At 35.4% G+C, this 17,267-nt stretch overlaps 1 protein-coding gene across 3 annotated transcripts in view; it reads left to right on the top strand.

Annotated features, from left to right (window-relative positions):
* The first annotated feature begins 108 nt into the window (after positions 1–108).
* Dync2li1 (dynein cytoplasmic 2 light intermediate chain 1) overlaps positions 109–17,267 on the top strand; it is a 29,297-nt gene continuing 12,138 nt past the window's right edge. The window contains exons 1-7 of one of the 3 annotated variants that reach the window (XM_040271043.2): positions 141–264; positions 994–1,130; positions 2,093–2,210; positions 6,677–6,711; positions 9,545–9,614; positions 12,202–12,290; positions 16,164–16,350. In XM_040271043.2, the coding sequence (XP_040126977.1) occupies positions 1,051–1,130; positions 2,093–2,210; positions 6,677–6,711; positions 9,545–9,614; positions 12,202–12,290; positions 16,164–16,350 (579 nt within the window). In that variant the 5' untranslated portion in view covers positions 141–264; positions 994–1,050. Of the gene's footprint in view, positions 265–993; positions 1,131–2,092; positions 2,211–6,676; positions 6,712–9,544; positions 9,615–12,201; positions 12,291–16,163; positions 16,351–17,267 lie in introns of all 3 variants that reach the window. The other 2 variants (XM_040271044.2, XM_040271045.2) reach the window with 2 other exon arrangements.

Here is a 17,267-nt window from a genome sequence, read left to right as displayed (position 1 = left end):
TTTAGGTGCTAGATTTGTAATCACTGTCACTGCATCTTCTCTCACCCCAGGGATACATGCCAAAAGTGAGGGTTGAAAAGAGCGCCGAGAACTACATTTCCCATGATGCTTCATTTTCTTATGCAATCGCGGACTCGACGTCGCTCCCATGGCAACCCCGGAGCCTTCACACCCAGACTTGTCGCGAAGCCGGCCACCAGCCGAGTTGTAGGTTGGGCCCCAGGAGGAGCGCGCGACTTTTGGCGGCCCAACCACGATGCCCAGGTATTCCCGTCACCCTGCCTGCCCCCGGCCTGCGATCCCCTTGAGAACCTCTCCTCTTCCCCAGCCCAATCTGGAAGGGGCGGGGAGGGAGAGGCCGCTCAGGGTGTATGTGGGGAGAGTCCACCTGGACCTGCTGGTTGGGGATTGTGGGTCTGTCCTGTTTGCCACCTGGATCTGATGGTTAGGGGCCTTTAGGAACTATCCTCGAGCAGACGATTCTGCCGCAAACGGGTAGAATAGAGATGTTGAGTGATCAACTCCATCCATTTGCTGATTCAATTAGTGTCTCGTGGGCCAGGGACTGTTCCAGGGGCCGGGTGGGCAGCGGTGAACCAGACCGCCCAGGCTCCTCGCCAGCCCCCTCCCCCTTCTGGTGCCAGGGCTCCCAACCACAGAGCCAATGGGAGACTTGCAAGGCACTGGGGAAAGTGTAACATGGCTTTGGGGTTGGAGGTGGGGGAAAGGTGTGAAACGTTGATGGCCTGTAAAATGCATTTGAGCCCTTTGTGTCCATTTAATCCACCGATATTCAAGACCTAAACCTCTCTGAACAATTTACAAGGACTTCCGGACAGAGATCGCCCTGAATAAATCTTTTTCATTCTTTTTGGATCAGCGGTGGGATCTCTGTTGAGTTTATGAATTTAGGGTGAAAAAAAAAAAAAAAGGTCAGTGTTCCATCACTGGTCACAGTTATAAAGCTATGATTACAGCTATATGTTTCTACAGGTGACCATTTCTCTCTCTGCTGGGCACCTGGAAAACAGATAATCATGATTTGGAAGAATGGTGTGGGACTGGGGAGCAGACAGGCCGAGACGGACTTCCTGGAGGCTTCATCTGTATATGAATTTTAGAGCAAACATGTAGGGACTCCTATTTTTGACTTTTTGTATTCTTGTTTTGGCTCCTTCTTTATTCCTGGTTCTAGGTTAGTAATTATTAAAAGCTCTCAAAAAATTTAAATTTTTTTATAGACCATACCCTAAATGAAATGAATGATCACATTGTAACAATCATGACAACCCTATAATAGTTGGCTTTTTTTTTTTTTACATTTTAGAAATGAAGAAACATACTTGAGCTTAAGGAAGCTTGCATATATTAGGTGCTTAATAAACATTTGTTTAATTAATAAAGAAATGAAGGATGTAGAGACTAGGTTATTTGCCCAAATTCACATACAGAGAAAGCTGCAGATTCAGGAGCCATCAGCTCTTACCTGTGTTTTTTAGTTCAATATAGTTCTGCATTTTCACTTGGACTTAAAAAAAAAAAGATACAATCCTATTTAGAGTTTTATATAAAGAGGAATGAAAAAATGGTTTTCAAAATGTTTACAATTTTAGGTGAATTTTTCCCTTCCATCTTTATACTTTCACATTTTAAAAAAGAAATTTGGGGTCAAAAACATAATTACAAATACAAAAAGAAATGTTTCCGGGAGCAAAGATTATTAAGCACACTGGTTTTGTGTGCTTCCCATATTCCTAGATGACTTACGTGTTTTGTGATTCCCAAGTTGTATCTTTCCAAAAGTCCTCATACCTTTATGTGGTCTGAGAAACTTACACATGACAGCCTTTTACCTTGCTGGGAAGCTCTAAAGTAAGAAAACTTCAAATCCTGGTGATAAAGGTTCTGCCTATCAATTTCAGTATTAGTTCAAAGGAAAAAAAATTACAAATCTAACTAATCCTCAGATATTTTACCAAGTTATTCTCTCCAGAAAAAAGTTTTTTTCTTTTATAAATCTTACTGAAATAAAATTTCCCTGAGTGGAATAAATAATTAAAATGATCTGTTTGTTTCTCTGCTTCTCATCTAGTGAGACTCTCTGGGAAATTGCAAAAGCTGAAGTAGAAAAAAGAGGAAGTAATGGAAGTGAAGGCGATGGAGTTGAAATTGGAGAAAAATCTGTTTTCTTCATTGGCAGTAAAAATGGGGTAATGCTTTAAATCTTTTTCCAGTCATTGAGATGATTTAACCACTAGTGGCAAAATTTATCTTAATTCTTTAATAGAAATGAATATAGTTTCACTGAGTAGCACGCCTGTAATCTCAGCAACTCAGGAGACTGAGGCAGGAGGATCAAAAGTTTGAGGCCAGCATCAGCAATTTATTGAGACCCTGTCTCACAATAAAAAATAAAAAAGGTCTGGGGATGTGACTCAGTGGTTAAGAGCCCATGGGTTCAATCCCTTTTAACAAAAAAAGGGGGAAAAAAAGTACAGATTTTTCACCTTCCTAACCAGATGACAAATGTGGTTTAGAAAGCACTTATTACTAGAAAGCACTTATTATTAATCTAGGAAAAGTTATAACAGTAAACAAAACTTTAGAAAGAGATTTTGAACTAATTTTTTTTTGTAATTTAAAAATGTTCAGATCTTCTGTCTCAATTGAAAATAAAGGCCAGGATTCATTTAAATATCTAAGCATATAAATCAATAAGTCATTATTTTCATAATATTCATATTTGGATTCAGTTACAGCTTTTAGAAATCACTTTTCAGGAATAATTTAATTGTAGCAATGATGTTTATCAAAGATTTTTTTTGAAAATGTGGGGCAAATAAGGCAATAATTCTGTTGGACCACTGATTTGTGGGCGAGACCCCCTCCCACTCTCTGTCAAATTTCTTAGCCAAGTATATGGAAACATTTGGAAGTAACCACTCAGAGCAGGAAGAGATGCATCATGTTCTCACACAGCTTTGCTTGACACAGAATTCCCACCTGGGAGGCAGAATGGCTGGTGACACTGTCCAAAATGGGTCAAGGCTTGCCAGACCCAAGATGCTAAAATTCAAGTAGCGTCATAGCTGATGTCTTTTTGGAGTTCACCTTACTGTTCAATTCCTGTGCTTCATGCTTTCAACTTAAGGGCATTGACAAATGGGAAGCTTTCAGAAACTAAACTCTGCAAGGCTCTATGTTCAGTACCTCTCTCATTTCCATCTGTATCTCAGAAGGCCCTCCTTGCACAACCAGACACCCCTCATGTGGGGATATTATCTACACAATTATATCTGTTGGGGGAAATACTTATATAACCATAAAAGGTATTAGTGCTGGATGCAATGGTGCAAACTTATAATGTCAGCTACTCAGGAAGGTGGGCAACTTAGTGAGACTCTGTCTCAAAATAAAAAGGGCTAAAGATGTGGCTCAGTGGTAGAGTGCTTACCTAACATGTGTGAGGCCCTGAGTTGAATCTCTAGTACTGAAAAAGAAAAGATAATGTTGCCAGTGATGAAAGAAAATAATATGAACTGAAAAAAAGTACATAAATTTTTTATATGATGATCTCAACTATATGAATATGCAAAGATAGAAATTAGAAATATGGATAGTAAAATTTTAATTGTATTTTCATTTTGGTTTTTTAATTTGTACTTTCCAAAATTTTCATATTTGGCTCACTGTTTTTATCAGAACTTAATTCTTTAACATAAAATTATCATAGGAATCATTTGTTTTTAAATTTTAATCCAATGTAGTATATGAGCCACATTTCTAATATATGAGCATTTCATTTCATGAACCTACAATTGATAATATATAACATCATAGAGTGATTTTCATAATGAATATAATAGTTGTAACAAATTCCTACATTTTATCCTGCTCCCATATAGGTATGTGCATACATTAATTTACATAAATGGTAACATAACCAATACTAGTCTTATGCTTACAAATAAATTTTTATTACAAAGAAAACTGTCTGCATAAAGAAGCTACTTCTCTATCCTTGAAGATGCTACTACTCTAGGATACAAATGCTCACACACAAAATGACCCTTCTCTTGGCCTCTACTAATCACTCTCTGTAATAGTTCTCAACTTCTTTGTGTTGTTTGTGAAATCACACTTTTTTTTTTATGTACAGTTTGTATAATAGCTATGAACAAAGAAACATGATTTAAAAATTTTTTAATTGTTAATAGATCTTATTTATTTATATGTGGTGCTGAGAATCAAACCCAGTGCCTCACACTTGCCAGGCAAGTGTGCTATCGCTGAGCCCCAGCCCCAGCCCCTGAAACCACATTTCTTTTGATTATTAGAAATATGTGGCATAGACAAGCTGTTTTGTTTCTTTTCATTAATGTAAATTAAAACCATTTTGATTTTGAAGATGTGGGAACTCCCTTGAGATATCTGATTCTGTGTTTTATGCAGAGTATTAATTTATTTTGAAAGATTAAGAAAAAGTAAGAAATTAATGCTTCTATTGTTTGGCCAATAGTGGTCTCCCATTACCAAAGAAGGCAACAGCCTCGCTGCTGCCTCCTATGGATCCTTCCAATCTTGTATGCATCCATTCAGTAGGGCACTCAGTGAGCACCTTTTATGTGCTAGGTATCTTGCTCGGCACTGTGGATATAGGAATGAATGAAAGATATTTTCTTTCTTTTTTATTAATATTTATTTTTATAGTTGTAGGTGGACACAATACCTTTATTTCATTTTTATGTGGTGCTGAGGATCGAAACCAGTGCCTCACGCATGCTAGGCGAGCGCTCTACCACTGAGCCACAACCCCAGACCAAAGCACTGTACTACAAAGCAATAGTAACAAAAACAGCATGGTACTGATACCAAAACAGGCGGGTGGACCAATGGTATAGAATAGAGGACTCAGAAACCAATCCACAAAATTACAACTATCTTATATTCGATAAAGGGGCTAAAAGCATGCAATGGAGGAAGGATAGCATCTTCAACAAACGGTGCTGGGAAAACTGGAAATCCATATGCAACAAAATGAAACTGAATCCCCTCCTCTCGCCATGCACAAAAGTCAACTCAAAATGGATCAAGGACCTTGATATCAAATCAGAGACTATGCGTCTGATAGAAGAAAAGGTTGGCTCTGATCTACATATTGTGGGGTCAGGCTCCAAATTCCTTAATAGGACATCCATAGCACAAGAGTTAATAACAAGAATCAACAAATGGGACTTACTTAAACTAAAAAGTTTTTTCTCAGTAAGAGAAACAATAAGAGAGGTAAACAGGGAGCCTACATCATGGGAACAAATTTTTACTCCTCAAAGTACATTTCCTACTGTGAAGGAACTTGGGTACTAAATACTTGCATAGCAATGACAATACCAGGAGACAAATGCTATGGTGAAAAACAGGAAGTACATTACATTTTAGGGAATGTAGTCTTCAATTATTTAAAAATTTAAAAATAAACTACATATGATACATGTTCAGTATAGGAAAATTAGGAAATTCTGATTTTCTTTAAAAAATTAATTACCTGCAAATTCATCAGCTAGGAACAATCATTATTAACACAGTTATGTCCCTCTAAATTTATTTATTTGTGTTTATTTCTCTCAATATGTGTGTGTATATCTCTTCCCACATATTGGGAAAAGATTTTTAACTGCAAACAGGGTCATGTTGATTTATTATGCGTGCCTTACCATGTAAGTATATTTCTACATTGTCATTGCTAATAGCTGCGTATTTTCCCAGTATGTGAATTACCATAGTCAATTTAGGCAGTCCCCTATTTTGGGACATCTAAGTTGTCCTAGCTTTATAGTTGAGTATAATACCAGTCAATAAATACCTTTACATACATAAATACCTTTACACACACACACACACACATATATATATAGTGGGTTTTGGGAAATCCATGGTATTCCAGACTATTTTCCTTGGCGCCCAGGGTTTCCTCCAGCAGAGCTTTCCCTGCTGTTCCTTTTTTGTCTGTTTTCTTATGAAGGATCATTTGTTTAAAAAAAAAAATTTTTTTTTACTATACACACACACACACAGATTCAAACCACTGAGCTGATCTCTGGATAAGATTAAGGTTAAGTTTCATGGTTAGTGGCAAAGATTGGCCATCACTTATATTTCCTGACTCCTAAAAAGAATTTAAAATAAGTGCATCCTTTAGAATTAAAACAAGCAAAGTGTTCTAACCCAGTGTCTGAATTGCCTACTTAGAACATATTTGCAACATGTCCTTTATTTGTATGTTATCTTTTTTTTTAATTTCCACTTCAACAATTGGAATGAAAACATTTTAAAAGACACTAATCATCAGCTTAACCAGTAATTAGCATTGTTGAGTAGAGAGAAAATTTAAGACAGCTGCCAAGTTGACCACTAAAGTGAGGTATGATTTGCTAATATTTGTCATCTGTGGGGCTTTGTAATTATAATAATAGCAGTGTAGTTACACTGTGATGGAAAGTTGACAGTTAACTTTTTCTACTTATCAAACTATAGAACAATTCTGAAAGTTTCTAGTTTCCAGGTAATTTATCATTCAAGTGATTAAAAAAAAAGCTATTTTGAGCTGCAATTATGAATACTAATAAAATTTTACATATGGATGAGATTAATACAGTATTCTTTCTTTTTGAATTTCCAGGGGAAGACTACTATTATTCTAAGGTGTCTTGACAGGTAAGTGTTATGTTAACCTTTAGACTACATTTTTGCTTATTCTAGTTGTACAAGGCAAGTTCAGTTCTAACTTTATACAGAAGGAGAATGATTTTGAAACCCAAACAAAATTTTTTTTTTTGGGGGGGGGGTGGTACCAGAGATTAAACTCAAGGGCACTCAATCACTGAACCACCGCAGCCCTATTTTGTATTTTATTTAGAGACAGGGTTCACTGAGTTGCTTAGTGACTTGCTGTTGCTGAGGCTGGCTTTGAACTTGTGATCCTCCTGTCTCAACTTCCTGAGCTGCTGGGATTACAAGCTTGTGCTACCATGCCAGTACAAAATATTTAATTATTAATGCGTTCTCAGTATAACTTATAAGAGCCCCTTTAGGGATACAAATGATGACAAGCCAAAAAATATACTATTGATACTAAATTTTCCTATTTGAGGGAGAAATGTTATCATAATTACCCAGCCTACAATAGTACCTACATTCTTTTTGGCTATGCAGCTTTGGTATTGAAATTATTTTTACTGTACTTAATATATGATTATTTGAACAATAATTGTAATCTCTGAGTTTCTCAGGGATACTTTTTAAATATTTTTATTGATTATTTTTTAGTTATATATGAAAATAGAATCATTTTTTCCTTTTTTTTTTGTTCTAATTAGTTGTACATGACAGCAGAATGCATTTTGACACATTGTACACAAATGAGCACAACGTCTGGTTCCATTTGTCATAGTTAGAAAAGCATGGAATATATCTTGTTCTAATTCAGTCCTCAGTACCTCTCCTCCCTTTCCTCTCCTTCCATCTCCTGTTTGCTTCCCTCTATTGATCTTTCTGCCATTTGCCAAGAGTTATTTTTTAAGTTAATTACTTGTGGATGTTTATGATGGTGAAATTCACTGTGGTATCTTCATATATATACATAGGAATATTATGTCAGTTTCATTCCACTGTCTTTCCTTATCCCATCTCTCCTCCTTTCCTTTTATTCCCCTTTGTCTACTTCATAAATTGGGGTGGATGGTAAAAAAGAAGCTCAGGAATAAATTTTGAAACACAATTTTGGTTCTTAAACTATACATTTTTTCCAATTATTTTATATCCTTCCTAACCTCTTATACTGTAGAAACATGTCATCAGATTGAGATTGGGGATTCAGAGTGGTAGAATTGCAGGAAATTGATATGGAGAACCTCCCTATCATTTTTAGAAGATATTTTTCTATTCCTTTCAATCTAATGTATGTTTTTTTTTTCTAACTCTCAAAAAAACATCAAAAGAGATGGGATTTGGTCTTTAGGATCAAGAAACATCATGTGTTTGAAAAATGTTATAAATACAAATAGTAGAATCCTGTCTTCAGATAAATCCTTTCACCAGCAAAATTGTTTCTTAGAAGAAGCTGTTCAGACTCACACCTATGTCATCATACAAAGTCCAGGAATCGTGATTCTCCTTAGGTCCCATTCCTAGATGTTTTTCATAGTAAATAAATCGTCTGATACACATTAGTGAAATATTATAAACTACTACATTGAATTGAAAAACATTAATTTCAATTCCTTGATAGAAAAAGGACAATTTTCCAGCTGGGCACTGTGGCACATACGTGTAGTCCCAGTGGCTTAGGAGGATCAAGAGTTCAAAGCCAGCCTCAGCAACTTATCAAGACACTTAGCAACTAAGTGAGACCTTGTCTCTAAATAAAATATAAAAAGGGATGGGGATGTGGCCCAGTGGTTAAGCACCCCTGGGTTCAATCCTCAGTACCAAAAAAGAAAAAAGACAATTTTCCAAATTGTAGGTTGAATATCAGATTTTATAAATTTTGTCTTAAAAGCAGCATTTTTGCTTCATGAAAGGAGATTTCTGCCAGGAAATATAACCAAATATAAAGATATAGATGGATAAAATTAAAATATTTAGTAAATATACAAATCACAAAGTTAAAAATCGGATGTTTTTGTTGTTGTTCTCTAAACTAAAAATATATTTTTTATCAATATTGTTCAACCTTGAAAAGGAAAGAAATCCTGCCACATGCTACAACATGGATGAACCTTAAGAACATTTTGCTAAGTGAAATAAACTAGTCACCTAAAGACAAAAACTATCTGATTTCACTTACATGTGGTATCTAGAGTAGTCAAACTCATAGAAACAGAAAATAGAATGGTGGTTACCAGGGACTCAGGGAGTGAAAATGAGAATTGTTGATTTCTGGGTATGCAGTTTCAGGTTTGCAAGAGGAGAAGTTCTGGAGATTGGTTGTACAACAATATGAATATAATTTATATTATTGACTCTTCACTTAAAAATGGTAAAGATTATTAATTTTATTTTATACATTTTAACTACAATAAAAACCAAATAAATAAAATAATACCATAAATGGCTTATCAGGCAATATAAACTATAATGTAGTTTATCAAATAATATTTTCCAAATCATTTGTTAATATTCATTAAATTGATAGTGACTAGATCCTTTGTTCCCCACACCAAAGCTTCCTACTTGTCCTAGACATGAAGAGCTTGTGCCCCAATATGACCTTTGACACTGTCAGCCCCATTGCCTACTCCACGTATCTCAACAGGGGCTGCCACACATTCAGATGTCATTTTTCAGCTGCCACTTAAATCTACTAAGATGATTTTTGAAAGGCTTCTTTATTTCTTATATACATTTGATTAATTTCTACCCAATGGTGTTATTCAAGGTAACTACTTATGAAGTCTTTTAGGAGGAACCATAAATGAATTGGGTAAGATGGTAGCATAAGAAACTAATGCCATCCATTATGGTAATACCATCTGCCTTCATTATGTAGGGATGAGCCAGCAAAACCAACCTTAGCTTTGGAATATACGTATGGAAGAAGAGCAAAAGGACATAACACAGTGAGTATTTTTTTAAGTGACATCACTGTGCCATTGGTGGGGAGGAAGAAATGATGCCAACTTGGTTTTATCTTTTCTATCTACAATAAGTAAACATTCCTATTTGTATGTGTCCTGGCTATGTATTGTTAAACTTCAAATGTACTTCAGCTGCTATGAAGCTGGTCCAAACTGAAAATATTTTAGCCTTCTCATTTGTTATGTGTTAAAATGCTAAAATAAAATTTCTTTGCAACTTTATTGTACAGTTCTTTGGCCTACTTGTATTGATGTGTCAATGTGACTTTTTCTTTCTTTGCCTCTCTTTTTTTCTCTCTCTCTACATATGGGGAATTGAACCCCGGGGTGCTTTACCACTGAGCTACTTTCTGGCTCTTTCTTTTTTTACTCTGAGACAGAGTCTCAAATTACTGATTCTGGCTTCTAACCTTTGATCCTCCTACCTCAGTCTCCTGGGGAGCTGGGATTACAGATGTGCTCCTCCATGCCTGGCAAGTTTTTCTGTTTTTCAAATGAGAATAATATTGTGAGTATAAAAATATGCCAAATGATGGGTATGACCTGTGAATTGTTCATGAAATATACTCTTCAAAAATATAAATTATTAGCATTCAAAAACAAATACAGGGTGGGGAATGTAGTTCAATGATAGAAAACTTACCTGGTATGCTGGGTTCAATCCCCAGCACCACAAAAAAAAAAAAAAAAAAAAAAAAAAAAAAAAAACTTGGCAGTACTATAGGTACTATATAAACCTAATTGGTTGTATTGCTATTTTTCACTTCTTTTAAGTGTCTCTTCAGAGGAATGTTACAAACTTATTCAGGATAGAGGGAGAGCTTATAATAATATGTGTTTTGGGGGGAAATTCCTAAGTAGAATCTCTTTTGGAGTTCTCTCATGAAAAGGGGTCACGACTTAAATAAAGTTAGGTCTATGGAAGAAAAATCTAGAACAGGGTCCCACTATTCCTTTCACAAAACTGGATCTAGTCCAAATATTTGCTCATTAGACAAAGCACAAAGAATCAGAATTGTCTGCTATTGCTTCCTGGATCCACCAACAAAAGTTGACTATTAAAACTGAAATTAAAAAGAAAAGGGAAAGTAATCTATTGAGATGCAGGAAGACTTGGTTTTTGTGATTCATATGAATTCTAACATGAATGATAAGCCTAGAAATATAATCATTCTTTTCATTGGAAACATTGAAACCACTTTCATAAGCTTAACTTTTGAGAAGGGTTCTAAAAACTCCCTTCATCAAAATTGTGCATCGAAGGAGATTTTCCAATGATAAATGATTTTCTCCACAAACTTTAATGATTCAAATATCAACACAGTAAGACAACTTTAGAGATTATGAATTGAGAATTTATCAAAATGCAAAATAACATATATTCATCTAAAACTTGCTTTATTGGCCATCTACTCTTCATGGTAGCAGATATGTAAAAACCCATAGGATTCTTTTTCACTCCCCCCCCCCTCTAAACTTTGTACCATAGTGTGGGACATTTCTATTTTTATTGTGAAAGCTTCATGTCTTTCTCAGATTTAATATTCCTTAAGAATTCTAAACAGATGCTCTTTGCTCCTTAAACAGTTTTGATGGCCTGAAGACTCCTCAACTTCAAGGCAGAAACGGAGGTACCATTAGCTAGCAGTCTAGGAAGGTGCTTATATAGTGGAAAGTCTTATTTTCAAATTAGTTGGTTGCCCAGCCCTGTCAATCCCCTGCTAGTTTAAGAGTCCTATGAAAAGCAGAAAAGCTAGACCCTCATCTGGTCCTGCCATCTATAATTGCTGTCATCAGTGGCACTTGTCAGATTCCCCGTGGAAATCGGGCCTAGCCTCTGCTGATGCTTTTGCTCAGGTCATCTTCATCTGCAGGCAAGACAGCCATGTGTCTGTCCCTTTTCCTCAAGTCTTATCTGTATGTGTAATTCATTTTGTAAGATTCTGTCTTCCTAATGAGGATATTTCCTATTCAGCTATTTTATTTCTATCTGGAATACCAAATACATTCAACTGGTTAATTTTATTTAAAATGTAAGTGTATGTTACATGTGATATTTGCAAAATTGGAGCAGCAAGTATGTCTTCTATTAGGGTATTACCAGAATTGGCATTTATGTACACATAGACAACTTGTTCTTACTGTTTCATCTTTCTTCTTTGAATTTTTTTTTTTTTGTACTGGGGATTGAACTCAGGGGCACTTGATCATTGAGCCACATCCCCAGACCTATTTTGTATTTTATTTAGAGACAGGGTCTTACTGAGTGGCTTAGTGCCTTGTTGTTGCTGAGGTTGCCTTTGAATTTCAATCCTCCTGCCCCAGCCTCCTGAGCCACAGGGATTACAGGTGTGTGCCACTGCACACGCTCATCTTTGTTCTTTAGATAGAAGCTTTGGTGCATTTTGAGGGATGGGATAGAGAAAGGAGAGAGTTTCGATTGCCAAGAAAGGGTTGATTGAGGACTGCAATATTTTCTATTTGTAATTAATATTTGTAGGTGCTAATGAAGTATAAGAAGCACTTAATATTCAAGAAATAAAAAACTTTATTCAAAAATTTTTTTCAGCCAAAAGATATTGCTCACTTTTGGGAACTAGGTGGAGGAACCTCTTTATTGGACTTAATCAGCATACCAATCACAAGTGACACCTTACGGTAAGCAAGCCAGCTCCAAGAAGTGTTGTGAGCACACAGTAGTGTCCACAGCATGAATGTGAGTAGGCTTTTGTGAGTCATGATTTTGGGGGACACTTTTATTTTGCTAAAGGTTTATGCCTACTTTCTCTTTATGTACTTGAACTGTAATGCTTCCAAAAAAGGTTTTGAAAGAAATAAGGCCCTGGCCTGAGCTGGAGTGAGATGGCTGGCATCCCCACTGGTGCTGTATTTTTTGCAAGCCTGCTACCAACAACAACAAAAATATGTCAAATAATACTTGGACAATGCATTCATTTGCAAAAATAAATTTGAAAAGCTTAATTCTTTTCATTATTCATCTCAAAGTGAGTTAATTCAGCTCTGAGCTTTTTCTTCCACTGGTAGTGTAAGTGTATCCACTGGTAGTATAAGTGTATCCTGTATGTAACTTGTAACATTGTTGAGCTTCATCTAAAGGAAGACTATTGCAGGAGAAAGTCTCTCTGCTTGCTGACCTTAAAGAACTAGAATCTAGGGGAAAACCTCAAAACTCTTGGTGGTGTTTTCCTGACAATGACTCCCACATGTTGGCCAAATCAGATGTGGAAAATTGTGACATTGCTCACAATGTTCCTGGGAACTGATCTTAGCCAAGAGAAACACATTTTTTAAAAATCTGAAATATCTTATTTTTGTCAGAGATTAACACAAACCATTACTGCTGCCTGGACCAGATACAAAGGGCTTGGAAAGTATTTGTTCCATTTCAGGCATTAAGAGCCTTAGAGTATGGAATTATTTTTTATTAACAGGACAATTGTTTTTCCAGAGCAGCTGGATACAGATAATGTTGACTTTATTTGCCCAGTGATACTTCTCTTTTAGTGAAATGTAATTTACTTTCTGTTGCTTATTACAAAGGTAATGTATACACATATAGAAAACCTAGAGAAATACTTAAAGATACAAAGTAAGAAAACCCAGAATTGCATTGAAAATAACCACTGTTAACATGGTGAGCTATGTCTTCCAGTCTTTTCAGTGTTTGTAAATTTATGTGCGATGCTGAGAATAGAACCCAGTGACTCACACATGCTAGGCAAGCACTCTACCAGGGAGCCACAGCCCCAGCTCCTAACTACATTGTTTTTTATTTGCCTTTCTTTCACAGAGTAAGGCAGAGCTTCCAGGGAATTAGAAGAGTTCCTGGAGGCTAAGAAGATGTGGTGAGGGTGGGAAGGGGCTGAACCAAACCAAGTTGCCATTTTGCCTGGCAGAGGTTGAAAGGATGGAAACACAGAGGCCTGCTCTTCCCTGTGTTGTCAGTTGGCTTGGTTCTGGCCCCAACTTGTTAAATCACCTCCCCTTCTCTAGACCAGAGACCCTTTCCTGATGGGCTTGTGGAAATTCTGGGTTCTACAGGAAATGAAGTCATTCCACAGCTTCTTTATAACCTCACTTTGTGAGATCTCGACCTTCCTTTCCCTGGAACTCTAGGGCAGCTGGAACCCATTTTAGGAGAGAGAAAGGGTCAGGGTTATATTGAATAGAGGGAATGGGAATCATAGGCCTGGAACCAAAGTGGGTTGCTTAATGGTCAAAGAATTCATAGAAAACATTTCACTCTTAATGTAGTTGCTAATCTCAGAGCATTGTTTGACTGGAATTAGTTTGACACATGATTTCTTTTTATTGGACAGAGCCCAGCAACTTGAGAAAATAATATATTGCCAAATGCTATTAGATACTGTTTATCTTTGAAATAACTGCTCATATAATTATAAATGTATTGAACATTTCCACAGACTTCATTTCCACAGATAATTTATAATAGAACATTTCCTGTGGTCTGATTCCCTGGTTTTTGTTGTTGTTTAAATTTTAGCTGCCATCTGCTATGAAATAGGTTAAAAGTAACATAAGTATTTCCAAAGTAGTGGAAACAAGAATTTTAATCTTAGAAAAAATTGAGTAATCCATTTACCTTTGTTTGTAACAAAGTTATTTTTAATTTAAAAAAAAATAGCATGTTTATGTTATATACATTTTACTACAATAAAAAGTGAACTATAGCCAATATTTTTTTCAAATATAACCATACTAAAACCCTGGAAATAAAATTAGTTTTTTACTACTAAAAACTGTGTTTTTTATAATATTTTATCATCACACAAAACTGTTTGTGAGCTTATTAAATTGACATAAAAATGATTGGCTGGACAGTATAATAACAGTGATTTTATAGAAAAATTTGATAATTGATGTCTAAGAGACTACTTTCTGAGTTTAGTACAACTGTACAGAATATAGTTATTGTTTTGCACAAATTACACAAAATAACTGGTTTGCTTGACCTAAGCAAAAATAACTAAGTAACATATAATTTCTTGCTATGACTCCTAGAAGAATGTTAGCCATATTGATCAAGAATATGCCTGCATACTTATTATGAGCATTTTCTAAAATACTCCTAGGTTTATGTATGTTTGGTTTTTAATGTGACAAAATATTCATAACATAAAATTTACATTTTAGTCATTTTAGGTGTATAATTTGGTCATATTATGTTTGTTTTCATTGTTGTGCAGCCATCACCACCATCCATCTCTAGACATTTTCATCAACCCAAACTGAAGCTCTCTATCTATTAAACAATAGCTCCCTATTTTCCCCTCCTCCAATCCTTGCAAGCATGTTCTACTTTCTATGATTCATTCATATTGTATAGCCTGTGTCAGAATTCTTTCCTATTAAAGATTGACTAATATTCCATTATAGGTATATACTACATTTTTTTAATCTATTTGTTTAACTTGTTCACTGGAAAATTATAGCAATTTAATAAAACCTCAGTAAGAGCAAAACAAGGAAGAAGATTTCTATGTCTTCTTGTTAGACATCTGCTGTGATTGTTATGGCATATTACACCACAGACCTTTGGGTTGTTTCTAGTATGTGACAATTGTGGATGATGTTGCTGTGAACATTGGTATCCAAATATTTGTTCAAATTCTAGCTTCCAGTATTTGGATATATACCCAGATGGAATTGCTGAATCATATGCTAATTCTGTTTAATTTTTTGAAGTGCTGCCATTGCTATTTTCCACATAAGCTACACCATTATATATTCCCACCAGCAATGCACAAGAGCTCCAGTTTTTCTATATCCTCAGCAATACTTATTATGTTGAGGTTTCTGTATTCTCATTGTGGTTTGGGTTTACATTTTCCTAATAATTAATGATATTGAATATCTTTTCAGGTGCTTATTGGCCCATTTTTTAAGTGTGTGTTTTTTGGTTGATTAGTTTAGATTTATATTTCATGGGCATGATAGAATACAAATGCATGTAGTGATGGTGGTGGTCTATCTTGTGGTCACAGGTGTGTTTTCAGAGAGGCAGAATGGTATAGCAGGAAGACATGTAATTTTATATCTATGAATTCATGCCTCAGACTTCAGATCCATAAATGGACATGATAATGTCTTCTAGAAAGGATTGTTGAAAAGATTAAATAAATTGGGTGTTTCCTAGCAAGGCCCATCAATGAATCTATTTCCTTCTTCTTCACCACTCTTAGTCATGTTTTTGAATTCCTTTGGAGCACACAGTAAAATTTGATCTAAACGTGGCATTGTTGGGTTCAATTGCTGGAAGCATCTCTATTTGTACTTCATGCTACTACCAATTTAACACTGAAATATCATTAGAGAAAAGCATTGGAATTCAGAAGACTAAAACTCATATTTTTTTGTCTTAGGATAATGTTGTTATTTTTTCTTCAGCTATAGTATTGTTATTCTTATATAATTTTCAGTACACTAGGATTTCAAATGGTCATTATTTTGAGTCTTTTTTTTTTTTAAAGGATGTTTTTCTTTCTTTAGGACATTTTCTATTGTTCTTGTTTTGGATCTTTCAAAGCCGAATGACCTTTGGCCCACTATGGAAAATCTGCTGAAAGCCACAAAAAGCCATGTTGATAAAGTGATAATGAAATTGGGAAAGACAAATTCTAAAGCAGCTTCTGAACTGAGGCAGAAAATGTGGAGTAATATGCCAAAGGACCATCCAGTGAGTTGCTGTGGGTTTATTCCTGGAATCCTAAGCCCCATAACATAGTGAAGATAGCATCACAAACAACTTAGATTTTTATGCATGACTTGAAATTCATTTGATGTAAATGAACTTGTTCACTGGAAAATTATAGCAATTTAATAAAACCTCAGTTAGAGCAAAACAAGGAAGAAGATTTCTTATGTCTTCTTGTTAGACATCTGCTGTGATTGTTATGGCATATTACACCAGTCAAAAGAAATAGAGTTTTAAAGTAGTAGTTTGATATTGATTTTATAATCTCTGTGAAGTGAAGATAAAAAACAGACTGTGCAAAAGTCACCTGGCAAAGACTAGGTGAAGCTTTCAATTTAAGCAAAAAGTAGAGTTACAACAGTTTTCATCATCACTCTTTACATTTATTTAGTGTCTGTCACATATTCAGTATCTTTTGATCATCTGACAACTAATTTAATCACAAAGTTGCTATGATGGTAATACGGATTCTCCAAATACAATTCTAAGTATCATCATCTAGAAAACTAGAAGCAGCATTTTCTATTGCTCAGAGTTTATATGCCTGTGTCTTACACAGACAGTATTAGAACAAAACAAATCCGTGCAGTATAAACGCTATTGCAACAGTCAATACAAAAATAGAAAAAAATTCCTAAAGGTGATGTGTTGCATAAGAAAACAAAAGGGCAGAACATACAGGGGCTGAGGTTGTTGCTCAGCAGTAGAGTGCTCGCCTAGCATGTGCAAAGCCCTGGGTTCGATCCTCAGCACCACATAAAAATGAATAAATAAAATAAAGGTATTGTGTTCAACTACAACTAAAATAAATAAATAAATAAATAATTTTAAAAGTGCAGAACATGCAAAAGAATAAATATCATAGTACTTAAGGGAATTGCTGTTTCTCATTTAATTCT

The sequence above is a fragment of the Ictidomys tridecemlineatus genome, chromosome 12 (genome assembly GCF_052094955.1).
Source record: "Ictidomys tridecemlineatus isolate mIctTri1 chromosome 12, mIctTri1.hap1, whole genome shotgun sequence".
In the NCBI taxonomy this organism is placed as follows: Eukaryota; Metazoa; Chordata; class Mammalia; order Rodentia; family Sciuridae; genus Ictidomys; species Ictidomys tridecemlineatus.
Note: the sequence above shows the minus strand (reverse complement) of the source record. Positions and strands in the feature narration are given on the sequence as shown.